This window comes from Poecile atricapillus, chromosome 1 (genome assembly GCF_030490865.1).
Source record: "Poecile atricapillus isolate bPoeAtr1 chromosome 1, bPoeAtr1.hap1, whole genome shotgun sequence".
NCBI lineage: Eukaryota > Metazoa > Chordata > Aves > Passeriformes > Paridae > Poecile > Poecile atricapillus.
In genome coordinates this window covers 158,740,699-158,762,180 of record NC_081249.1, presented here as the reverse complement: position 1 = coordinate 158,762,180, position 21,482 = coordinate 158,740,699, and the positions used below count along the sequence as shown (strand labels likewise).

Below are 21,482 nucleotides of genomic sequence, written 5' to 3'. Positions count from 1 at the left end.
ACACATACCAGTGGCTTGGTGCAAAGCTGAAGAAAATATCTTTCCCCAGTTTCCAAGAATAAACGTTTTGCTCTAGTTAGTTTAATCATGGCAATATTTAGTGCTCTTCTTGGAGCTCTTTTAGTAGCAAGGAAGCTTTGAGTGACCTACCCACCATAGTTCCACTAGCCTACCCCTAGCAAAACCTGGGCTTAACCTAAGCCCTATTACTCCTTGTTAAATAGCAAGGCTAACCCTTCGTTTCAGCTTTAGAGAAGGTAGTTTAGCACAATGCAGCTAGACCAGTTCTACAGAAGGAAACATGAGCTGAAGTTCTCAATTCTCACTGGATTACAAGTACTCACAGAGAAGTGACTACCCTGAATTTTATAGTTGTTATCTAGCCTCTATTATTGCTCCAGCTCTGGCTGTTGCATACCATCATTAATATTATCATCCATCTTCATGCATGCACTGCATAGGTATTCATAGAAATGGAAAAGGATAACAAAATGCTACCTACAGTTATCACAGACACACATAAAGTATTCAGAGGGGATGGAGAGATTCTCTTGGAACGGTTAAAATTACAGGGTGGCAACTGTAACAGTACTCTTGAAACTGTGAAGAAGAAGGCAGAATTCAGCACACAAACACCTTCATGTAACTCCACTCAACAAACCAGTTTGTCAATACACTGAGAACTTGATTTTTACATTTACTTTTAAATTTATCTGTCACCTTGCTTTATATACTTACTAAAAACTTAAATTACACTATGCAGTAGACCAAAACTTTTGATTCAACTATGCATATAACACCAGGTTAACAGAATTTTATTTATTTTGATAATCATTATATGCCAGAGTACACTGTCACATTCCAATATACTATAGTGTGTTTTATATTGGCTATGGCCATTCATCCTATAAAATCTCTGGTAGGATAACTGGAGTTTTTGGCAGGTGGTAAAGTGTGGGAGGCAGTTAGGAACTGTATGTTAAGTGCATTAGCTGAATGTTTGTGCTAGCAAATCAGCAAAAAAATCACTGACATAAAAAATGGAAATGTCATATTTTAAGTTTCAGATATAAATATCCAAGAGATGAACTGGGCAGTTCACCTCCCCACAAACTTTTCTTTTCTGAAAACAGAGAGATCACTGCACTAGTGATACTTAAGTCATGTTTTCACAGTTCCATTGCAAAACAGAAGGTCAGAAACATAGTTTTTCAAAGCATTCTGGAACACAATGTATCTGTATATTCCATTATAGCACTACCAAAAATTACTGTGAGCCACAGGTAATATGGGTTTACAAGACTATGCTCTACCTGCCAATAGGCCTGCATAAATGAAAAACTGTTTGGGTCCTCATTTGCTGAGAACTTAACAGCAGATAAACCTGTCTGAATTAATTAGCCACTAGGGAACGACAAAGATTTTATTCTGTAACTCTCCGATTTTCCATTGGATACTTTCACCTCTACTGATTGACTTTGCTATGCTGCTGATTCACAAGTCTCAGTTATGTCTTTCTGCACTAAGAGCTTTTCTGCAAGACCAAAGAAAAATGTAAAGAATGTCCTGGCCTTTATTACAAGCCAAGCTTGAACAAGAGAGCATCTTGAGCCAAAGTCTAAAGCAAAAAGGAATCATTTGAGCCAAGGTGGTTTCTTTTCTCCCCAGCCATATTTTAAAGGGTCTTCCAACTCTATGAGACTCAGCCTTTGCTCCCTTCTGCTTAGTCTTTTTAATCTCAGGGGGTATAAATTCCCTGCACAGCTGAACCCAGACTGTTACCTAGGAACCACTACATGTAGAAGAGGCAGCTGTGTTTCTTCTTGCTGATAGTTTTTTCATCTTGAAAAAGATGAAAGCATCCCAGCATGCCCACCCCCACTTTCACAGTCTTTGGCACTGTCACTCACCTGTGGAATATGTTCCTGGCTCACAGGATGCAGCACTGTGAAGGCTGTTCTGGAATCCATTCAGTTGCTTTTCAGTGGAGGTGACCCTAGGAGGTAAAACCATAAAATCAGACAGAGATAAGAAGTAACAGAGCAAGGAAGAATAAAAGTCTCAAACAAAAAAATGAGAATTCCCCTAGTTTACATAATCTTACTGGCTCTGTAACCATGAAGCTGTGCCTGAACATGGTATGAAAAAGGCAGCGACAGCAACTGACTCCAAAAAAGCAGAGCAGGACAAATGAACAGTCAAGCCACCAGGAAAACTTCAGTGTGACTGAAACACTTAATTTTCTCATGTACCTTGGAAGCTGATTCTGGAGAATAAAGAAGATAGTAAATTGTATTGGACCACCAACATACATCACAACTAGTAATGATGTGGTCATCTTAGTCCAATGATTTGAATTAAAGTGATTAAGCAACTGTTGCACAGAAATGCACATGCTGTCAAAACATGCTAAATTCAAGAGTTAATCTTTGCATCTTGCTGCAGCAGAGAGAACTCATTTTGCCAAGATTTCTCACTTACCTTGCAAACTGAGACACACAGGATGCATCTAATTTTCAGTAATCCAGTGCCATTCCTCAAGCGATACCTTATGCAAATCCCTCTGCATTGATCTCAGCACTTGACTTACAGCAAAACTATGCTCTGTAGACTACAACTGCACTTTAACTCACAAAGATTCATTACCAAACTGAGACCATGTTCTCCTACAGAAAAATTTGGTTTACTCACAAGAGAAGGGCAAGCTGTACAGCTGCAAGTGTCTATCCTGTCCTTAAAAATCTATACAATTATCCATCTATTCCTGGTTTGTCCCCTCCTCCCTTACTCTTTCTTGCTTTTCTTCCTTCTGGCCCAACTCATTTCCAATCACTACAGACTTTGGTATGTGCACTCATGTCTGCCAGAGCTGTTCTTCACTCTTTCACCTCTGGGGCGTTACAGTTGCTGTCAGCTCTTCTCCTGAAGAGCATCATAATCTCCAATCCCCATGGGATGCCCTGAAAACTAATGGACTGTTATTCACTGTTTAAATCGTTGCTTAAACACATGCAGTTTCTATGGTTTTATCTGAAACCTTTTGCTTACATGTTTCAAGGTCAGCAGGTTGCCAGTAACCCAGGTGTTTCTGACAGCTAAAAGGTCTGTGAGGGACTCCTGAATTTTATTTCAGCTGGATTTCAGTGAAATGGACTCCACACATGAAGGAAGAGTGATGCAGATACATTTGCATACCACAACCCCTTACTTCAGTCAGCCTTAAATGGAAATGCTATTGTCAAATGAGGTGCCTGTTTCTGTGTTTATTGTCTCTTGGAGAGACTTACAGATTTGTTCTTATGGGGATTTTTGTGCTGATATTGCATGGTCCTTCTGGGAGCTGAGAATCCAGATGGATCTTGATGCTTTTTACATAGAAGTTCCATGCTCATAATTAGCTTGTCCACTTTAACACAGCACAACTGACAGCCAAATTCAGCTCACCCTTCAGTAAGCAGAATGCAAGACTAGTAATTGAAAAAGTAATCAAGAATGCCAGCAAGTACAACAATAAAAAAGCTAAACAGGGAACTGTCACTCTTCTACCTTATTGTTCAGAGAATATCTCTACAGACTTGCCCTTCTCTTGTCTACCCACAGCGCTAGGTACCTTGATTCTTGCAGTTTCAACAGTCACCTCATTCTGAGAGCTCATTCTAAGGTCTGCTCCTGGGATCTCCCATCATTCTAAGCTTACTTCCTCATACTCTCTGTGCTGTCCTGATGGAAGCTTCAGTGCCAGAACATATTCACTGTTTAAACTGATGTCACCCCTTTCCACTTTCTTCCTCCTTGGGTTGGCTGAAATCCTACTGCCTTTTCTCAGTTTCTTACTTTTAATGTCTGTGTTGTTTTTGCTTCCCCTTCTCCAGTGCAATCCATCGTTATGTTCTCTATTTATTCTTCAATACTAACAAAAAGAGTCCCATCTGCCCCCTCCATTTAAGTATCTGTCATTGCTCTTTTCTATCCCCTATACAGAGCTAACTCCTCCTCAAAGCTGATACTGGCTTTCTTAATTTAGGTACTAGACTAGCACTAAGCTGCCCAGCCTTGGACAGCAAATTCTGTTCCACAGGTGAAAGATAAATACTTTTTTGACTGAATTTTGAACACCTTTGTTTAACAACCTACTTTTGGGATGCTACAGATGCATCTAAAAGTCCAGTGGAACCAGACAGGTCTGACACTAACATATTCACATCACAAAAAGCCCAGGCTCGACAAGAGGACAGCAACAGATATAAAGACCCAGAGCAATTTATTCCTCTGTTGCTCTTGGATGGGGTACCCCTGTATGTGTAACATGTGTATGATCTGAGGCTAGCCAAGGGCTACGAGCTACAGGTCTAGTGAGCCCAGCTGTGTCAGGGTGTTAAATCAAGGCATGTCTCTGAGATGCACTGCTTTTACTGCCAAAAGTATCTAAGGGTCAGGCAGCCTGATTAACCCAGACATTTGGGAGCTGAAAAAACAAGCATGCTGCAGTACAGCAGTAGCAAAACTGTCAAAGGGGTTCCAGTAACTGTTAGATGTGTGTCCTACTGCCTGTCCTCTTTTCAGTGGGCACTCAGTTTATGTGTGTGATGTACCTGGCTCACTAAAGACACCTCATGTATGGGCAAGACAGGATACAAAACAGAGCCACAGTGTTTTACAGGGCTCACTCTGTTATTATTGTCTGTTTTTGGCACATTTGCTAGGCTTGGCCAGCGTATCCTAGAAAAGCTGGCTACTTCTGTGTCCAACTGCAGTCAGGACTCCTCCCCACTCTGGGATAGATTTCCTGAACCTTGAACCCTCTACCCTATTTCTGTACTAGTCACAATAGAGAATAAACTTTGATTCTTCTACTGTTAGCACCATGTAAAACAAAAGAGAACATGGTAGAAAGATTTTTGTGCTGTGGTGGTGGGACTTGAAAGGAATATTTAATTCAAAAGGCTTCCTGAATAGAGTTGTTATGACATTTACAGAGATGTTAAGCACAAGAAATTATGCCATGCTGATCAATATCCCCAACAGTTTGTAATGTTCCAGTCTACTGCTGGTAAACTTGGTGATCTTCTTGGTCTCTCCCTGATAATATCTTGAACAGTATATTCCTTTTCCCTACCTAGCATTTCTTCTCCTTATATACAATGGTCTAATATTGACAGATCAATTTTTCTGAGATGTTTTCTTTGACTGATGGTTCTGTTCACAGGTTGTTTAAAGCCTTATTCTTCTTGACACTGTCACTGAGAGGTTTTGAAAAGTTACTATGTGAATGATAGCACAGAAATGTGTATTTATTACAACTTAGTCATTCCTAAAAGCTGAAAGATTTTTCATCTACCACCAGTTCACTCTGGTGAACAGTTGAGCTAATGTATTATTTTACTTTGCATGCTGTCATCTGTAATGTGAAGATTCCATACACCACATACTGCTTCCAGGGAACATCTGCTTCATTCCACCACTTATAAATACTGTATCTGTGATCTCTATCTCAAAATATCAGCAGGTCTCTGCATGGTTCACAGACCTGTCAATAGTAGTGGCAACATGAGCAGTGGGAAAGACCCAGTCTGACTCTGGGGAAGAAAAAAGAGCTTGTTGTGTTAGCTGTTCAAAAACTATCTATTAGTGATATGAGCACATTTAATCAAAACTATGGAGCCCCATGAGACCATTTTATGGCACCATATTTCAGCACAGAGCTGCATACTAAACCATTTCTCCCAGTTAGTCTTTTTCCCCACTTTAATATGGGTCCCAGTTTTCCACTCTGTTAGTTTAAACAAGGAGCCTGCTTTGGACACAATCCATTACAAAGTCAACCTACCACCTTTCACAAAAACAAGAGAAGCTAGGAACTGAAAAGACAAGCCTGAATTGTCTGACTGTTCCATTACTTTTTCCCTTTATACTTCAACCAGGAAAGCGTCCAAGTTACTAGACAGTTTTTCAATTAGTCAGTAATGTTCATCTTTAGCATCTTGTTCCGTTTGTAGTTGAGTTTTCTACTTCTTGTTTCTTCCTTTTCTGGAAGCCATGTGTGCTGGCTAGGAGAGAATTGATAACGGATGCAAGGAGGAGATAAGTCAAAGAGACAAAGCTGATTTTAGTTTTGTCATCATAGTCCTGTCTCTGGAGAAATTCTAGAAACTTTAAAAAGATGATCTTTATCAAGATGTGAAACAAAAGCCAGGCAGTGCAAGAGCAAACAGAAATAATGTCTGGCTTACTGAAATATACGGAGGGAGAAAGATACATGAGAGTTTTAACAACTAGAACGGGATTAGTTTCAATGAGTCTTGTAGAAATAATACATAGCCTTGAGATCCTCTTTGAGGAAAGAGATCAGAAAAACAGCCGAGAAGTATTAGCGAAAGAGAGAAGACAGCAAACCAAAAGTGACCTGACAAGCAAATGAAGCAGCCAAAAAGATGTTATGGAGAGGGATATTTGCCATGTCATAACCTATCAGCATGGTAGTATCACTGGAAAAGCACAGTTTTGGGTGCCACACTCCAAGCACTCTGACAAACTGAAGAAAATACTGTAAATTCAAGATGATTAAGGACTTGGCAGGTAGAATACTATCTGAGGTTAACAAAACCTCAACAAGTCTAAGCAAAATTAGATTACTCCAAGAAGTAAAAGGATATTCAAAAGATGGAAAGTATTTACATGAGAAAGTATTTAGGGTTCAGGAAGGAGAAACAAGGTACAACAGGCTGAAACAAACGAAAAATTCAGATAGCACATCAGGAGAAACTAGCTGATTAAAAGGTTGTCTAGATTCTTAAATAGATTCTTAGAGCACACAGTAGAGTTTCTACCACTGGACTTTTTTGAAAGCAGACTACACAATGTATCCAAGAATACTCTGTACAAATTATCAGGGACTGCACAAAGCAGGCTGCAGCATGCAAGACATCTTTTCCCTCTATATTCCTTTGACACATTCACTCCCCTCTGTAGATGTGTATCTGGTCTTTTCCTGACAACAATGAATGGATTAAATTAGCCTGAGACACAGCAGTTTTTAAACGATCAGCTCTCAGAGTGCTGGAAATATAGCTAGGCACTGTTGTTTTCCATGTAAGTGAAAAAATGTTACTGCAAGATCCCATGAATGGCAAGAATGGGTTTGGAGCCTTATGCTGGAGACTGAAAGGCAACTAGGAAAATATTTCCGGAGCGGTTCCTTGCAGCCTTCAATACTTGGATTAGTTTTCTGAAATTCTGAAGGAATCTTTTGCTTTTTTTCCCCCTTCTGTGCATTTTTGGTGCTGAACTTTTTCCGGTTTTCCCACACTCCTGCCTGTCACAGAGCAGAAACCACAAAAATGCAGCAAAGTAAAGTCTGTCCAAGGAGCTGCAATTCCATCTCACAAGGATAAACATTTCCTTTGCCAAGAAGTGAGCACAGCACACCGGCATCTTCAAATACACATCCCTGCTGCCCAGCAGAGAAACCCACTGACACAGCCTATCACCTGTATTAACAAGAGTCACCCAACATGAAAGAAGCAAAGCTACCAGAGCATACCTGCCAGACCTGATGCTCACATCTGCTTTTGCTGAACTGACAAAATTTACTAATATCTTGTTTTCTTTTTAAATAGTTTCAGGGGATTAATTCTGAGTGCTATCTCTTAAGACAGCAAGGGTACAGGCAGCAAATACACAAACTTCCCCAAAGCAGTTCTGTCCAAGTTCCCTAAATACGCCTTGCAATTCCAGATTTGATTCACACACAGTGACTGCATCTTCATAAGGTGTCTTTCATCAGTACTCTAAAACTAAAACTTCTCTCTTTAAACAGGAAGTGAAAACAGAATCAGGAAACCTCACAGGAGCTTGCTCTGAAAGCTTTACAGCTCTTCTGACTGTAGAATAAGTACAAGGAGGGAAGTTATGAAATCAATTTTTCAGGATGAAACAAGTCTGAGGATATATGAGGAAAAACCTGATGAAGGATTTAGACTAAAACAGTTCTGCCATTTAAGAGGAGATAAACAGAGAGTTGAGGAAGTTGAAAACCCAGAAGTCTTGCTCACATTTTCTTGTAATGCACAGAAGGGAAGACATACCAAGAAATGGTAAAGAAGGAAACTTAAAATCAGTAAGCAAAATTTAATGATGAATATTTTTGTTTGTTTTTAAAGATAGCATTTGTTTTTAAAGATAACTGTCAAATCCATCCACTTACCTTAAAATAGCAAGCATCATTTAACTCAAAGCTTACTAAAAGTTAAAAGAAGGATTTCTACAGTTAATGAGAAAACTATCATTACATCAGGCAAAATATAAACATTTCAAATGAAATAAACACTTGTGCTTGAAGTCCTAAATACAACGTGGTGTGTTAAATTTATGGGAAAACTTGGCTCAGCGGCAGATTATCTTGTTAAAGGTATTGAATTGCTTTGTTGCTTTGTTTTGGCTTTTTTTTTGGCACCCTTTTCTTACCCACCAGATTCAAGCCCCCATCAAAGATTACACAGAGGGAGTGACTTAAGTGCCTCAACACAGATGTATCGTAATTGGTGCTCTTAAGTTGAGACATCTGCATGGGACTGACAGATGCAACACAAGATCTACAGAAGACCTGTACCCAGCTGGAAGAGCAGCTGGAAGTCAGGTGGAATAGCCCTGGGCATCCAAATGCCACTAGCAACCCGTATTTACCTTAGTGAATCCCACTCTGGGATCAATCTGATGGTTCCTATGTCCTTACCTTTGTATGATGTTACAGTTACCTTCCACACCCTTGTGAAACACAACTGCAACACAGTGCAATGCTTATTTCAGTATGCACAGCTCAGGTTATTCTGAGACTTATCCTGGACAGCACAGCCAGAAGGATCTGTCAGAGTCGATGTAGACAGTTTCCTATCCAATATTCATTTTCAGGGGAGGTAATGCCAACTCCCTTTTTTGGATGGAAGAAAGAAAACTTACTTGGAAATCCTCTGGGCTGCAGCCTTTCTGATCACTGCCTGTCTGTGGTTTGTTGGAGGCTTTGGAACGAGCTGAGGAGCTGTACTCTGGGATGGCATCACTTTGTGCAAACTGGATGCCTTCTGGATACTAGAAGTGGCACTTGACGTCTTGTGGGCATCAGAGCCAGCTGGCATAGATATATGACTGGTGCTTGATTGTGAGTAGTTGGCAAAAACAGCCTGGGTAAAAAAAAGAAGAAAATCCCATAGTAATTGGTGATTACCTCTGTGAACATTGCTGAGAATGCTGATGGAGGTGGGTGACATTTTTGTGAGGGATAATATTTGCCTAGGGAAGGCATCCCAGGGCTCCAGGGAAAGTCCCACACATAAAGAGTTAAGTTGTTAAGTCAGTGAATTTTATGTCCTTGGAAGCCAGGACTAGCTTCTACGAAGGCAGACAACCTCATTACTGCCACAGAACTCTACTATTCTGGAGTTTAAAAACAAGAAGCCAACCCTCAATCTAATCTTGCAGTGGGCTTCCATCCAGAAAGAAGTAAAGATTTCATTACACTGACTTTCTGCATTATCATGCTAAATTATTCTTTATGTGAGAGGTAGGATTGAGACACAGTTCTAGGAAAGAGAAAGGTTATGGGGGAGATGATACAATGCTACTTATTTGGTCTAACTCTGTAGGAACTTGGAATAGCAGAAAAGCTCTAGGGTACCTTCTTCTAAAAAAGGAACTTAGGTCCACCACTGACAAAAAGGAAATCCCCAGTAATATCAGGGAACAGAAAAAAATTCCATTCCTATAGCATGTGGAAGAGTAAGCATGTTGGAAATATGACACAGGGAACAAAAGGACCTGCATGTTATGAGACACTGGAGAACTGAGCAATGGCCTGACAAAGCAGGGACTGGGGAATATTCCTCTATGGGAGCTCTGCAGACTGCTAAACTCTCTTCAGAAAGGAGCAACCTGCTGGGAGCTCTGCTTTGTCTTTCCTCGAAGTCAGTCAGATTCCCAGCACAGAGGCAATACTTTAACATTATAATTTGGCATCTAGAGGTCAGTGATAGGAGATAAGGGGAAGAGCTGAGCCCTCACTGTGACCCTGGGAGCAGCATCCTTCACTGAGATTGTCCTCAGTTTCTCCTCATGTGGAAAATATACAAAGCCACAGCAAATGGGCTCCAGGCTCCAGAGAAAACCACAGTCTGAGAGCTGGCTGAGTCTCAGCACACAGACAGGAAAAGCCCCTCTCCCCCGCAGTTCTCTGGCAAATGGCAGAGCAGTGGTGTGTGGGAAGGCGTTCCTGACAGGCAGAATTCTAGGGAGAGAAGGAAGTGCAGGAGCCAAAACAGGCCTGTTTCTTAACTAGAGCTCACTGACAAGACACCCTTGAGCTCCCAATCCTCCTTAACCTCTCCCTTCCCTCAAGCTCTACCTTGATTGCAGCTTCCAGATTCTCAACAAGGAAGCTAGTACAAGTGCAGAAGTCTGGAAAATAGCAGCCACACCCCACCTCTCCCCAGAAAAACAAACTAAAATGGAACTTGGTTTAGTCTCGTGCATCTCAGACCCTGACACATCATAGGGTTGGGATAGAGACCCTCAAGTCACTGCACCCACTTCTTACTCAGCAGTGACATTTCACTATGAAATTATATTATCCATCTCTCCTATAAATTCTTTTAATATTATGCATTCTTCATGTAAGTTCTTTTTCTTGTTGCTAAATAACTAAGATCCTGGAGTTCACAATGCATATGGTCATAACCCTTTCCCTGTGTTAATACGCACTGACAAGGAGGTCCGTGACTCTAAAGAAATAGCAAGCATGGGTGCTCTAACAAAGTCTGATCAGCAAAAACTGTTTTGAAACCTGCCTAAAGAAAGGTCATGGATGTTTTTCTTGGGGGTTACAGACTTCTGAAAATGCCTTTGTCTCCACACTGTGCTGAGATTCTGGCTGTCTTCCAGGCAAGGATGGGGAGACTGGAAGCTGACAAGGACCACAGCTTCTGGATTCAGCTATACTGCCCTTCTGTGAACTCCACAGGGACAAAACAGGAAACCAGGAGAAGCTTCTGTGCAAATAAAGAGGACAGCTGAGGAGAACAGAGCCTCACCACACAAAGGAAGAGTTGGGAAGCTCTAAGCACATCCAAAGCATAGGAGATAGACCTTATCACTCAGGATTCTTAATATTAAGGGTCTAGGGAGAACAGAAGCCTACACAAACCCTGACAGATGCAGTTCTGAAGCAGGTAGCACCCCACAACTACTGCTGCTTCAAGTGAAAAACTTTCAATTACAGTTCCCAGGCTGGCAGATTTAACTTGATATTGAGGAGACATTTGCTACCTTAACAAGTCTCTAGGGCTACAAATCTAAAAAATACTAAAAAAGCTATATAATGTTTTAGCAAAAATTTTCATTAAGAGCATTAACCCTGTCTTGTCTATGAAGAAAGCTAGCACTGATAAAGTATTTTTCCCTGCATCACAGACTAAAGCAATATCTCCTTGCTTCAACATCTTTAACAACACCATACACAAAGTATTACCTGTACAAATAAAAAGAAAATTTTTAATTAGAAAATCTCAATATGTACATCTTGTCAATAAGGACAATGAATGTCTTTGAGTATTAGTCAGTAGCAGCTAAGTTTAGGCTGTTAGTGATTAAAAGCAGAGAGGTATTGTAGTACTTTGAAGAAAAGCTAGATATATTAATGATCTTCAAAAACAGAAAGAAAGTTCCTGGCACTTACCATCCCTGTATCTAACACCCATCCCTAGCACAGTAATGGAACAAACATTGCAAGCAAAAACATGTTCATTGTGTGACCAGAGGAGGTAATAAAGCTCATTTCCTGTGAATCTGTCTTACACTATCTAATATAAAGCATATCCCAAATTATGCCTCCCTTCGTGGGTCTGGACACTCGTGTTGATTTTGTCCTGTCTAATTAGGAGTGGTCTCAGCCTTTGCCTTAATGGGAACAGTAGTTGAACCCCCTTCCCAGATATATGGCTCTTGATTTTAATGAAATTTGTATGAAACATAGCTGTGAGATTTCTATCCCACAGTCATTCACATTCAAATGGATCAGCAAATCTGAAAAAGATGAGATACTCAGCAGTGTATGAGAACTGACAGATGCACACACATATGTATTGCATAAAGATCCATGTAGCTAGTTCCCAGTCCCTAGGACTGCAAACTGAGATGTTTATAAGCAATAAACAATAATGAGGTTTTAAGTTTAAAAAAAAAAAAGCAAACCAAACAAAACACAAGCCACCACTCTTAGAGAAAAAATTGTATTTCAGAAAACATAGCAAGAATATAAAGAATCAAAAGGCTTGAAAGACTTTTCCAGTCATGAATTGTTTAGTGGAAATTTTTTTAAACACATATTACTGCATTCAGTTAAATCAATTTGGATACAATGATCAGTTGAATTGAAAATTCAAAAAGTGGCAATGAAGAGCAGGTTCAAAATGTACTATTAACTACCACAGTGTTAAACTGCACTAAGGAGAGTATCTTGGGGTCTTAAAGAAGAACAAGCTCATGGTAGGCACAGACTGTCCTGAACCATGTCCTCTTTGGTAAATTCTTCAGAGAAAGAAAAAAATATACTATATTCAGTTGACTTGGTGCCCTCTGTTTTATTTCTCTTGGTACTGCTAGCTCTCTAGGGCAAGGATTGGGCTGTATCATTGCACTGGAAAGATAGTTAATACATCTGGGCGTTACCATAATTCTAATAATAGTGACAGGATCAGAAACACAGGGACAAAGTTTCAGCTGGTATAAATCAGCTCAGACTACTGCTTTCAGAATGGTTGTTCTGTTTTACTTACACTGAGACTTTGACTCATCAGTATCACAAGACTCAAATAGGAAAAATGGCAATTAGTACATTTAGTGGGAAAACAATCTGAGGAAGAAAGCTGAAAACAAGAATGAACAAGAAACTGAAGGAAAAGAGACACTGCAAATCTGACAGCAGTTCCATATATAACAGTTTAGAAAAAAGTTTAATGATGTTCGAGGCTGCATTCAAAGATGCCCTGTAACCACAGGCAGCAATAATATAGTCCTAGGAATACTAGGACTATTATTCACAGTACTCAGTATTTCCAGTCAGATCTAAATAAATGGAAAGGATGTCAGAAGAGATTCACAAATATTAAAAGACAAAAATTTGCTGAATTTCATAAAATGAGGAATATTTCAGAGGACATACAATTTTTAAATGACTGAGAGGAGAATTATTTAAGATTAATTTAGCCTAATCTTCTACAGCATAAAATGTATTTAAATTTGTAACTGAAAATGTGATCACATAACTGCCCACACAACTCATTAACATGATTCATGTCTTATTTAACATGAGCCTTTTTGATGTAAGCAGTACTGACAGGGATCATTCCACCATACAATTGTACTTCCCTTGTTTTAATTTAGCTTTTTTTCCCATGTGAAATGTTTGGCAAAAAATTTTAACCCCCGTAGATGCTAGGCTAAGCAGACAGAACATAGCCACACAAAGAAGGAACCTCCCTAACAGCTGATGGCATCTTTCCAGTACAGGAAACAATTAGAGAATAAACAATGATGGTATATTAACTGTCTTGACAACTGCAGCAGTGATAATAACATCTAGGTCATGAAGTGTCACATGAAGTCTCCTTTAAACATTAAAAATACTGTTATAAGCCAGTTTTTCTTGTATTTTGGTTTGATTTTGTAATTCTTGTTCCTTGATTTTACTAATATCAGATTTAAGTTTCTTGTCTCTACTTTCAAACTCTTCCCCTTTCTATTTTTGCTCACTTTTCTCAAGGTCTGTACTGTGTCTGTTCCTTGTCCATATCACTCCACCAATTTGTTTGTTAGATTCTCATCCAATCAGTTTGGTGTTTTTCTTTTTGTCCAAGTAATCAAGTACATATTCTATCAAAGGTATATTTCTATGGTACTACACTGTGTGAACTAGCTTCTGCATACAATGAGTGAAAACTGTTCATTATTATTTCCCTTCTTCCACCCACACAGTATTTGATATTCTGCAGATTGTTAAATGCCTGGAGAAATCATCATCATTCTTACATGTCTGGAAAGTGCTCAGCCAAGAGTGGGTGCTGCAACAAGGCACACAACAAGCCTTCATATTAACACACGTGGTAGGATAGATCTACTGCGTGGTAGATAGAGGGATTCTTATGACACAAATACTTGACTAGAAAAACCCATTATTTCCAGTGCATCCATCTCATTTCTAACATACTGAACTGCTTAATGTACAGGAGAAGCATTTGCTGTGCTATTAATCATAGTGCTTCTGTTACTTGATCACATATATATAGTCATACATGTAACTACCCCCTTTGCTAGAGACAGAAGAAAAGACTGGCATCTAGTTAAATTGCATGGTTACACCACACTCAGGGTGTACGTCGAGATATATTAATTAATAGATATACTTCAGCTACTGACAAATGGCTAGTCTGCCTTCTAACCATAACAAGAATTTGAACAATCAGATGAAACAGTCTCAGAGATATCCTGCATGCATTCCCCAAAAGAGAGAGATGATGATACTCTTTCAAGAGATAGGCCTTCAGTCTTGGGGAATGTATTTCTTCTGCTATGGGGAGACTGACACATTTGAATGTAGCAGGCAAGACAACAAAGGATAGAGTAGATCTCAACACACGGGAAGGAAGAGAAACAAAACAGCAGGCAATGGGAGATAGGTAGCATAGGTGACACTGACAAGGAAATGTGGCAAAGCCAGCAGGCTAGGATAAGCTACATGAACTCTAGCTAAAAAGGAAGGACAAATGAGGGTCAACATGAAAGGGTGGTGCAGAAGTCAAAGCAGTGTGAGAGGGAAGATGTAGGTCAGTGAATGCATAAGCAGCAGGAAAGGGAAGGCAGTTCTTAGAAAGGCCAAGTTAAAGGACAAAAGTCTGAGAAGCTAACTAGCAGAAGGAAGAGGTCAGTGACAGAAAGCTAGAGAGGGTGTAGGGGAAGACAAAGGTAGTGCCATGGCTGGCAGGGTAGGCATCAGAGGATTGATGCAACTTTGACTGGAAGAAGAGGGATAGCTGGCTCCATACAGTGTCTTGGACAGGAAGCATCCAAGAGACAATCATTTTATTAAGATCATATTTTATTCATGACAGAAAGTCTAAAGGTCCCCACATTCAGCAAGTATTCTTCATTAATGTCAAACTCAGTGCAGCCTGAGTCCTGCAGCATTGCAATAGCCTCAATACAGCAACTCCAAAATGCTTGGCTCACAAGAATGGAAGGAGAGAAAGGAGGGGGGGCATTGTGGGGGTGAGAGGAGATTTAACAAAGAATCATTTTAACAGAAACTCCTGAGTAATGGCTCTGCCCTAGGCCAAGAATAACATCAGCTCAATGTCAGCAGTTAAGAAGGCTCAGCCAGGCCCCATGGCCAACTCCAGCCTCCTCACAGGCACAAGCCAGTTTATGGCACTTTCCTGAGCTCGTGAGCAGCCACATCTGCCCACCCAGAGCCCAGTGGACAGAGATGAAAGGAAGACCTCCTGCACTGAGTGGGAGCAAGAAGACTGTAGGTGAGAGAAGCTGAGGATGGAAACTACATAGCGAAGTATGGGCCTTGAAAGAAGGAGAGCATGAAGCAAAAAACAGAGGTATGGATGCTAAATCTGAATCAGAGTGCCTGTACAAATTACAGGCCGCATAGCTCCTCAGGCTTGCCTGAGAAAGTAGCCTGGGAAAAACATGAGAAAGAATTAAAACAATCCTCAGGGAAACAAAACAGTCTTGCAGGTGTTGTTTTGCTCTCCTTGTTTTCCTTGCAGGAGAAGGTCAGGGGGATGGTGAGCCCCACTGACCAATGATGGTGATGTAGTAGTTTACTAACCAATAAGAGTTTCTTTTCTGTACTTTCCACGTATCTGTCTATAAAACAGGCCTGGAGCAATAAACTAAGAGATTCTCTCCTGTTCTGACTCCTTTGAGAGTCCGTGTCGTTCTTTCCGCCGTTCCTAATTAGAACGACACAGAGGGCCTCTCTTTCAAGATGTTCCCAGAAAAGGATGAAGGCAATGTGCCTATAACCTATTCTCAAGGACCCTGACAAATGAATCATCTGCTTCACAGAGGGGAGAGTGGGTGTTCAGACCTCCACATGTTAGGTCTATTCATGGGAGTCCAGTCATGCCAGACTGCTAACAAACAGCTCCTCGCTATTGAAGACAAAGCTGTTTTGAATGGAGGTTAGTTCACCCAAAGGCTTCCTTCTCCTTTTAGCAGGGAAGCCTCTAGGACATCACTCAGAATACATCTCTATCTCTTTCCCTCTCTCTAATAACAAAGTAAGGTAACAGGTGTATCAATTAAATCATTGTAGCCTTGAAAGATTTTCCCAACGGAATTGAAATGCAGTTACATACACAGTGGTCCACCTTTGGCATCTACGAGTCATCCAGAACACCAATAATACAAGCCCTTTTTCATATTTCCTCCAGCTCTTAAGACGTCAACATAATGGAAGAAGCTATTGGGAACCACAGTATCAAAATGCTATCAAAATCACTGCAAGTAACATTGATTTTCTTGCAACGCACTTTAAGAGCTACTTCCTTCACAAAATCTCTGCCATATGTCCCGTCTCCAGGTTTGTTCTGCACATCTAAGACTCAGACAGCACTGCTACATCCCAGGCAGGATTTTTTCTTAGTTACCTGTTGTCGTGCTTGGTTTTGCTCCAACAGCTGTCTTGACTGAAGCTTCTGCTGCTGAAGTTGTTGCACAGCAAACTGAAGCTGATAGCTGGGATGTGCCAGAGGACCCCGTGTTGTCTTGTAGACACTGGTCTCCATCTCTCCTTCCAAGCCAAAATGATGATTCTCTGGAGCCCTGAGGAAAGAAGAGCCACCATGTTTTTCACTCTGCATATAAGGACTCCTGCCTATAAGGCACTGCTGCTTCCAAAAAATTTCTTCATATTTAGCCAGCTATGAATTTGTATTAAGTGGCTTTAGCAACTACAACACCTGCTAAAGGTGCCATGTGCCAACTGCTTCCTGCTAAGCACTTCCATGAATATAGGCTGGACTATATTACTAGACATTCTCTTGAGGACAAAAAAGGAAAGGAGAATAAAAACTCTAAACTGGAACATTTCTGAGGCTGATTAGCATTGAAAACAGGCAGAATAGCAGCAGGAAAAAAGCTGATTCCCCCATCACTAGTGAGATAATTATTTATTTGGATTTGTAGAGACTTTAATACAGTAACACAAGGCTTACACTAAGCACATGCATGCTGCAGTGACAATGGAATAGAAACAGACATGCAGTACAACATTCAGAGAGGATAAAGGACTGGTTGGGGGAGGTTGGAACTAGGATACATACTGACTCCATGCAGTTACAATCCAAAAGGCCTGGGGGGAGTGAGATAGGCTCATTTCTTTCATCCTCAGAGAAATGCAAGTTTTTCTTAGAGGACAAAAGGCCTCCTGCAAAGAGACAGGAAGCTCTTACAGCCCAGGCTTACATGGTAGGAGTTCAGCTGTGGCCTGCAACATGATAAGTACCAAGAGAAGCTCACTAGCTTGCTTTGAAGTTTCCAAGCCTTGGCGAGAAGGCAGCAGCCCTACACTTCTACACAAGGCTGATGGGCTTTGCAGAGAGCAGGTGGCAGACTGACAGGACCACGAGGTGTCCTGAAGAGGCCATAAAGGCCCAGCAATTCACACATTCTGTGTTCACACGACAGATGTTGTATGACCCACTGAATCCTGACACTGGCTAATATAACATTCAAGCCTCAATGCCTGAGCTTCCCAATTGTCTGTTATCTCTGACATGTTTCTCTCAGCCACTCCTTCCAAATATTTCCTTTGGATTCCCAGGGCAGACTTCCCTTATATTTCCTATCTACATCACACATAACTGGGACGTAAAAGATAATTGGTGTCTTTCATGCCACAATTTAGAGTGTAGGTCATGGTTTTGGCAAGAGAGTTAACTGCAATCTCTTTGCTTCAGGAACCTATCAAAACTTACAACCTAGATTCTTTAAACATAACACAGTTTGCCTCGAGTGTGTTGCTCCTTCCCCCAATAGTTTTGTCATTGCAAACCCTTAAAATATTCAGAAATAAGAAAATTCACTCAAACACTCTTTAAGCTATTCATTCAAGTTCTATTAATTCTAGAAACTAACATCTGTTCCAATTCCTCCCATATCTACCTCCAGCTCAGATCCTGCAATACATAAAATTCATCCTTTGATTCAAAAGAATGCTTATGAAGCTCAGGATTGAGCGATTATTTCTAAAATGTAATAGTCAAGACAAAATGAAGGAAAAAACCTGATATAAATGAAAACTCCACTAAAACTGGACCTGCCAATAGCCAGATTTTGTGCCACAGAGATAACATGCAATGACTGCAGTCTGCAGTACTGTGTGGGCCACTATCTAAATGGCAATATTTTAGTAACATTGCCCTGATTCTCATTTCTTTTGTTTTGAGGTATCTAGCAAACCATTTACTGTTACGAAATTAAAAATACTTAAGTCTGACTTTTCAAAAATGCACCAAGATTGCTGCCTTTCTCCAATCTCCTTTGTCCAATCTCAGTGAACTCTCAGATTTTCTCATTGGGTTTCTAACTTGCTTTAATTCACTTTTTCAGTTTCAACCAATATACTGGACATAATATTGCCCAGGTAAACTTGGCTTAAATTACTCAGGAAAGCACTGTTGAAACTACATTATTAAACCTTTAGGAAGAACTAAATTTAAAAACACCAAACAAAACCACAAATCTTTGACTAAGATTTTCTTGTGGCACAGTCTTATACACAACTCCCTGCAGTTCCAATACCTTCTCTCCACATGACAGCAAAACAACACTTTTTTTCTATATTGACTATATTGACAACATTGTTGCTTGCCTAAGCAGATTTTACCCCCACGGCCAGCAGAATCATTCTGGATTGAATATGCCTCTGTTGGCTTCAATAGGCTTTCCTTATTTACATTCAAAAATCAAAGTAAACGCATTGTTCTGCATTTATGCATTATGTTGCAAAAGACAACTTCAACCTTCTATAATATAAACATACAATACTTGACAACAGAAAGCCAGTGTATTTGCCAGTCTTGGGGCCACTTTAATAACGAGATCTTTCATCTGCAGTTTTGTAAAGTCCCCACATAACAAGTTATCAAGTGCTGATATTACAACTAAGGTAGTGATGTTGCCCTGGTACAGAACAGGCTTCGGATCTGAGACTCAGAACAGTGCTGCCAGAGACGTGCTCCAGCTCTCAGTCCATTTGCCAAGCTCACAGGAATTCACCACGGAGCATCTCCTATTTTGAGTCTCTGCCTGTCGGATGATTTATTAAAGCATGACAACACTTTTGCACCCTGAAGTAGAAATTAGTTCTGCCTAAGAAAATTACAACAGGTTCAGCACCATAATGAAGGCTGCAAAACAACTGTAGAGGACCTCACACCTTAATGGATATTAAAGAGTTCACTTGTTAGGGAGATTGTATAAATACCCCAAACTGAATTAAAAGCTTTCTCAAAACTTACACTGTTTTAGGGAAAGCCAAAAATAACCAGAAAAAAACCTCCACACCCCTAAAGGAAATGAAGATTGTAGAGTCAGTACTCACAGACCTGCTTGTTTTCAATTCAGGATTATTGCTTGAATGCTAATGATCGAATATTCATTACTTCGCATGTACAGACAACAGATTTAAGCACGGATGCACACACATGCAAACTGGAAATAGAAAATCCTGCCTGTGCCACCAGAAAAGATTTGGTTTCATTTTGTCAGCCAGGCTGGTTCTGAGCAATCTTCTCACAGCTTGCTCAGAATTATTTATGAGTTGCTTAGTTTAGAGACCTGGCCAGGATTCAGGCCTTTGCTATGCACAGGAAATCTCAGCCTTTGGAATTATGGCCCATCCTTTGTAAGCAAGATTCTGTCCTTCCAGCAGCTCTTCAGGCTACTCAGTGCTCTTGGCAAGAAACCCACTGTATTACTTTCTTTCAAGTGTAGTTTTCATAAAGGCTAGGCCAGAATTCTCTCTTCCAAATCACTGACAGCATAACACCTCTCTGCTGCAGTTTTTTGTACCACAAAAGATACAGGTTTGATTGTGAGACTATTTTCAATAAATCACAATGTGATTATGACTGGGATCCAGTCCAAAAGGGCTGGAACACGATACATTCAACTCCAGGTTTTCTGGTTCCAAACTACCTTTCTATTCTAGTTCCCTTTTCCGATTTATTAGCTCTTTTCTGATGTAAGCAACCTTTATGCAACCAACTACTTACACCTATACTAAAAACTAATGTCAGTGTACTAAAATACTAAACACTAATACAATTTTAATGCATTTTTTCACTGATTACAGAAAAAAAGTCTCTATGACATCCAGTCTCCATAGAGAAGGGATGTGATTACCAGCTCTTACAAGAAAGCAGAGAGCTGTCTTCTGTTTCCATTTCAAAAGAATTTGAAGGGAATTCCAATTCTTGTAGACAAGACCAGACCCCAGAACACCAGTCACTAAGGATCTCATAGTTACAAAAACTATAGGACAAACAGCAATTCTGTACTAAAAGAATGTCACATCAGGCTTACATTTATATTTCAACTGAAGCCCTCTTCCAATGGCACAGCTGGGCACTTGCTTGATACTAGTTCCTGTGTGGCAGGCAACAATACCAATTCATGAAGTACTCTGATGCTCTCCATATATCACTCACAAAGAAGGCACTTTTGAAATACTTGAAAAGTGTCTACATCTCATTGAAAGGCAGTGCAAACTAGGGCAAACTAGGCTCAAATTATTGTGTAAATGAAGCTTCATCATTCATGAAGAATATTCCTCTGTTTAACCCTTCTTAGTTTGTGAGAACTGATAGCATCATAGCAGAAATCAGTATGCCTGGAGGTCTAGCAAACTGAGAAAATAATTATTTTCCTACTAAACAAGGAAACAAGCTGACAGTGAAAATACTTTGCGTCCTTTCCTGTAAAGGCTGGAGCTAAGGAGAAACAAGAGCCATTGCTGGCAATAAGGGAACCCAGTGCATTTATAAATCAGTGCTCTCACCTTGCCATAGAATGCAAGCAGTTTCTTTCCCAAAGGGCATTCACATGGTATGACAAGTCTAGGAAGTTTTCAGTACAAATCCTTAGTGAGCACCAGCTGCTAGAAAGTAGTTGGCATAGCAACTAATGATTTTGTCTAGTGTGGCAGTTCCCAGCATCCTGCTGACTTATGTTCAGGCACTCAGAAAAACACAGAACATTTTCTTTGGCACACTATGTGCTTCTTCCATCCCTAACAATAGGTCCTAGATTGGGGCTGGCTACAGAGTAATGATAAACAGAGTGGGATGAAGCCCAGGATGCTGGGGTCCTGGCTGGGATGCAGGAGTTTTGGGCCTCTCACTTGCCTCGAGGCCTTTCTT

The 21,482-nt window shown here is 40.3% G+C and overlaps 1 protein-coding gene across 3 annotated transcripts in view; it reads right to left on the bottom strand.

The window, feature by feature from the left end:
• The window catches only part of TTLL5 (tubulin tyrosine ligase like 5), a 125,886-nt gene that overhangs the window by 8,317 nt on the left and 96,087 nt on the right, over window positions 1-21,482 (bottom strand). For all 3 annotated transcript variants that reach the window (XM_058842907.1, XM_058842916.1, XM_058842933.1), the window contains 3 exons: window positions 16,707-16,881; window positions 8,956-9,176; window positions 1,911-1,996 (listed from right to left, as the gene is read on the bottom strand). In XM_058842907.1, coding sequence (XP_058698890.1) covers window positions 1,911-1,996; window positions 8,956-9,176; window positions 16,707-16,881 — 482 coding nt within the window. The remainder of the gene's footprint in view (window positions 1-1,910; window positions 1,997-8,955; window positions 9,177-16,706; window positions 16,882-21,482) is intronic.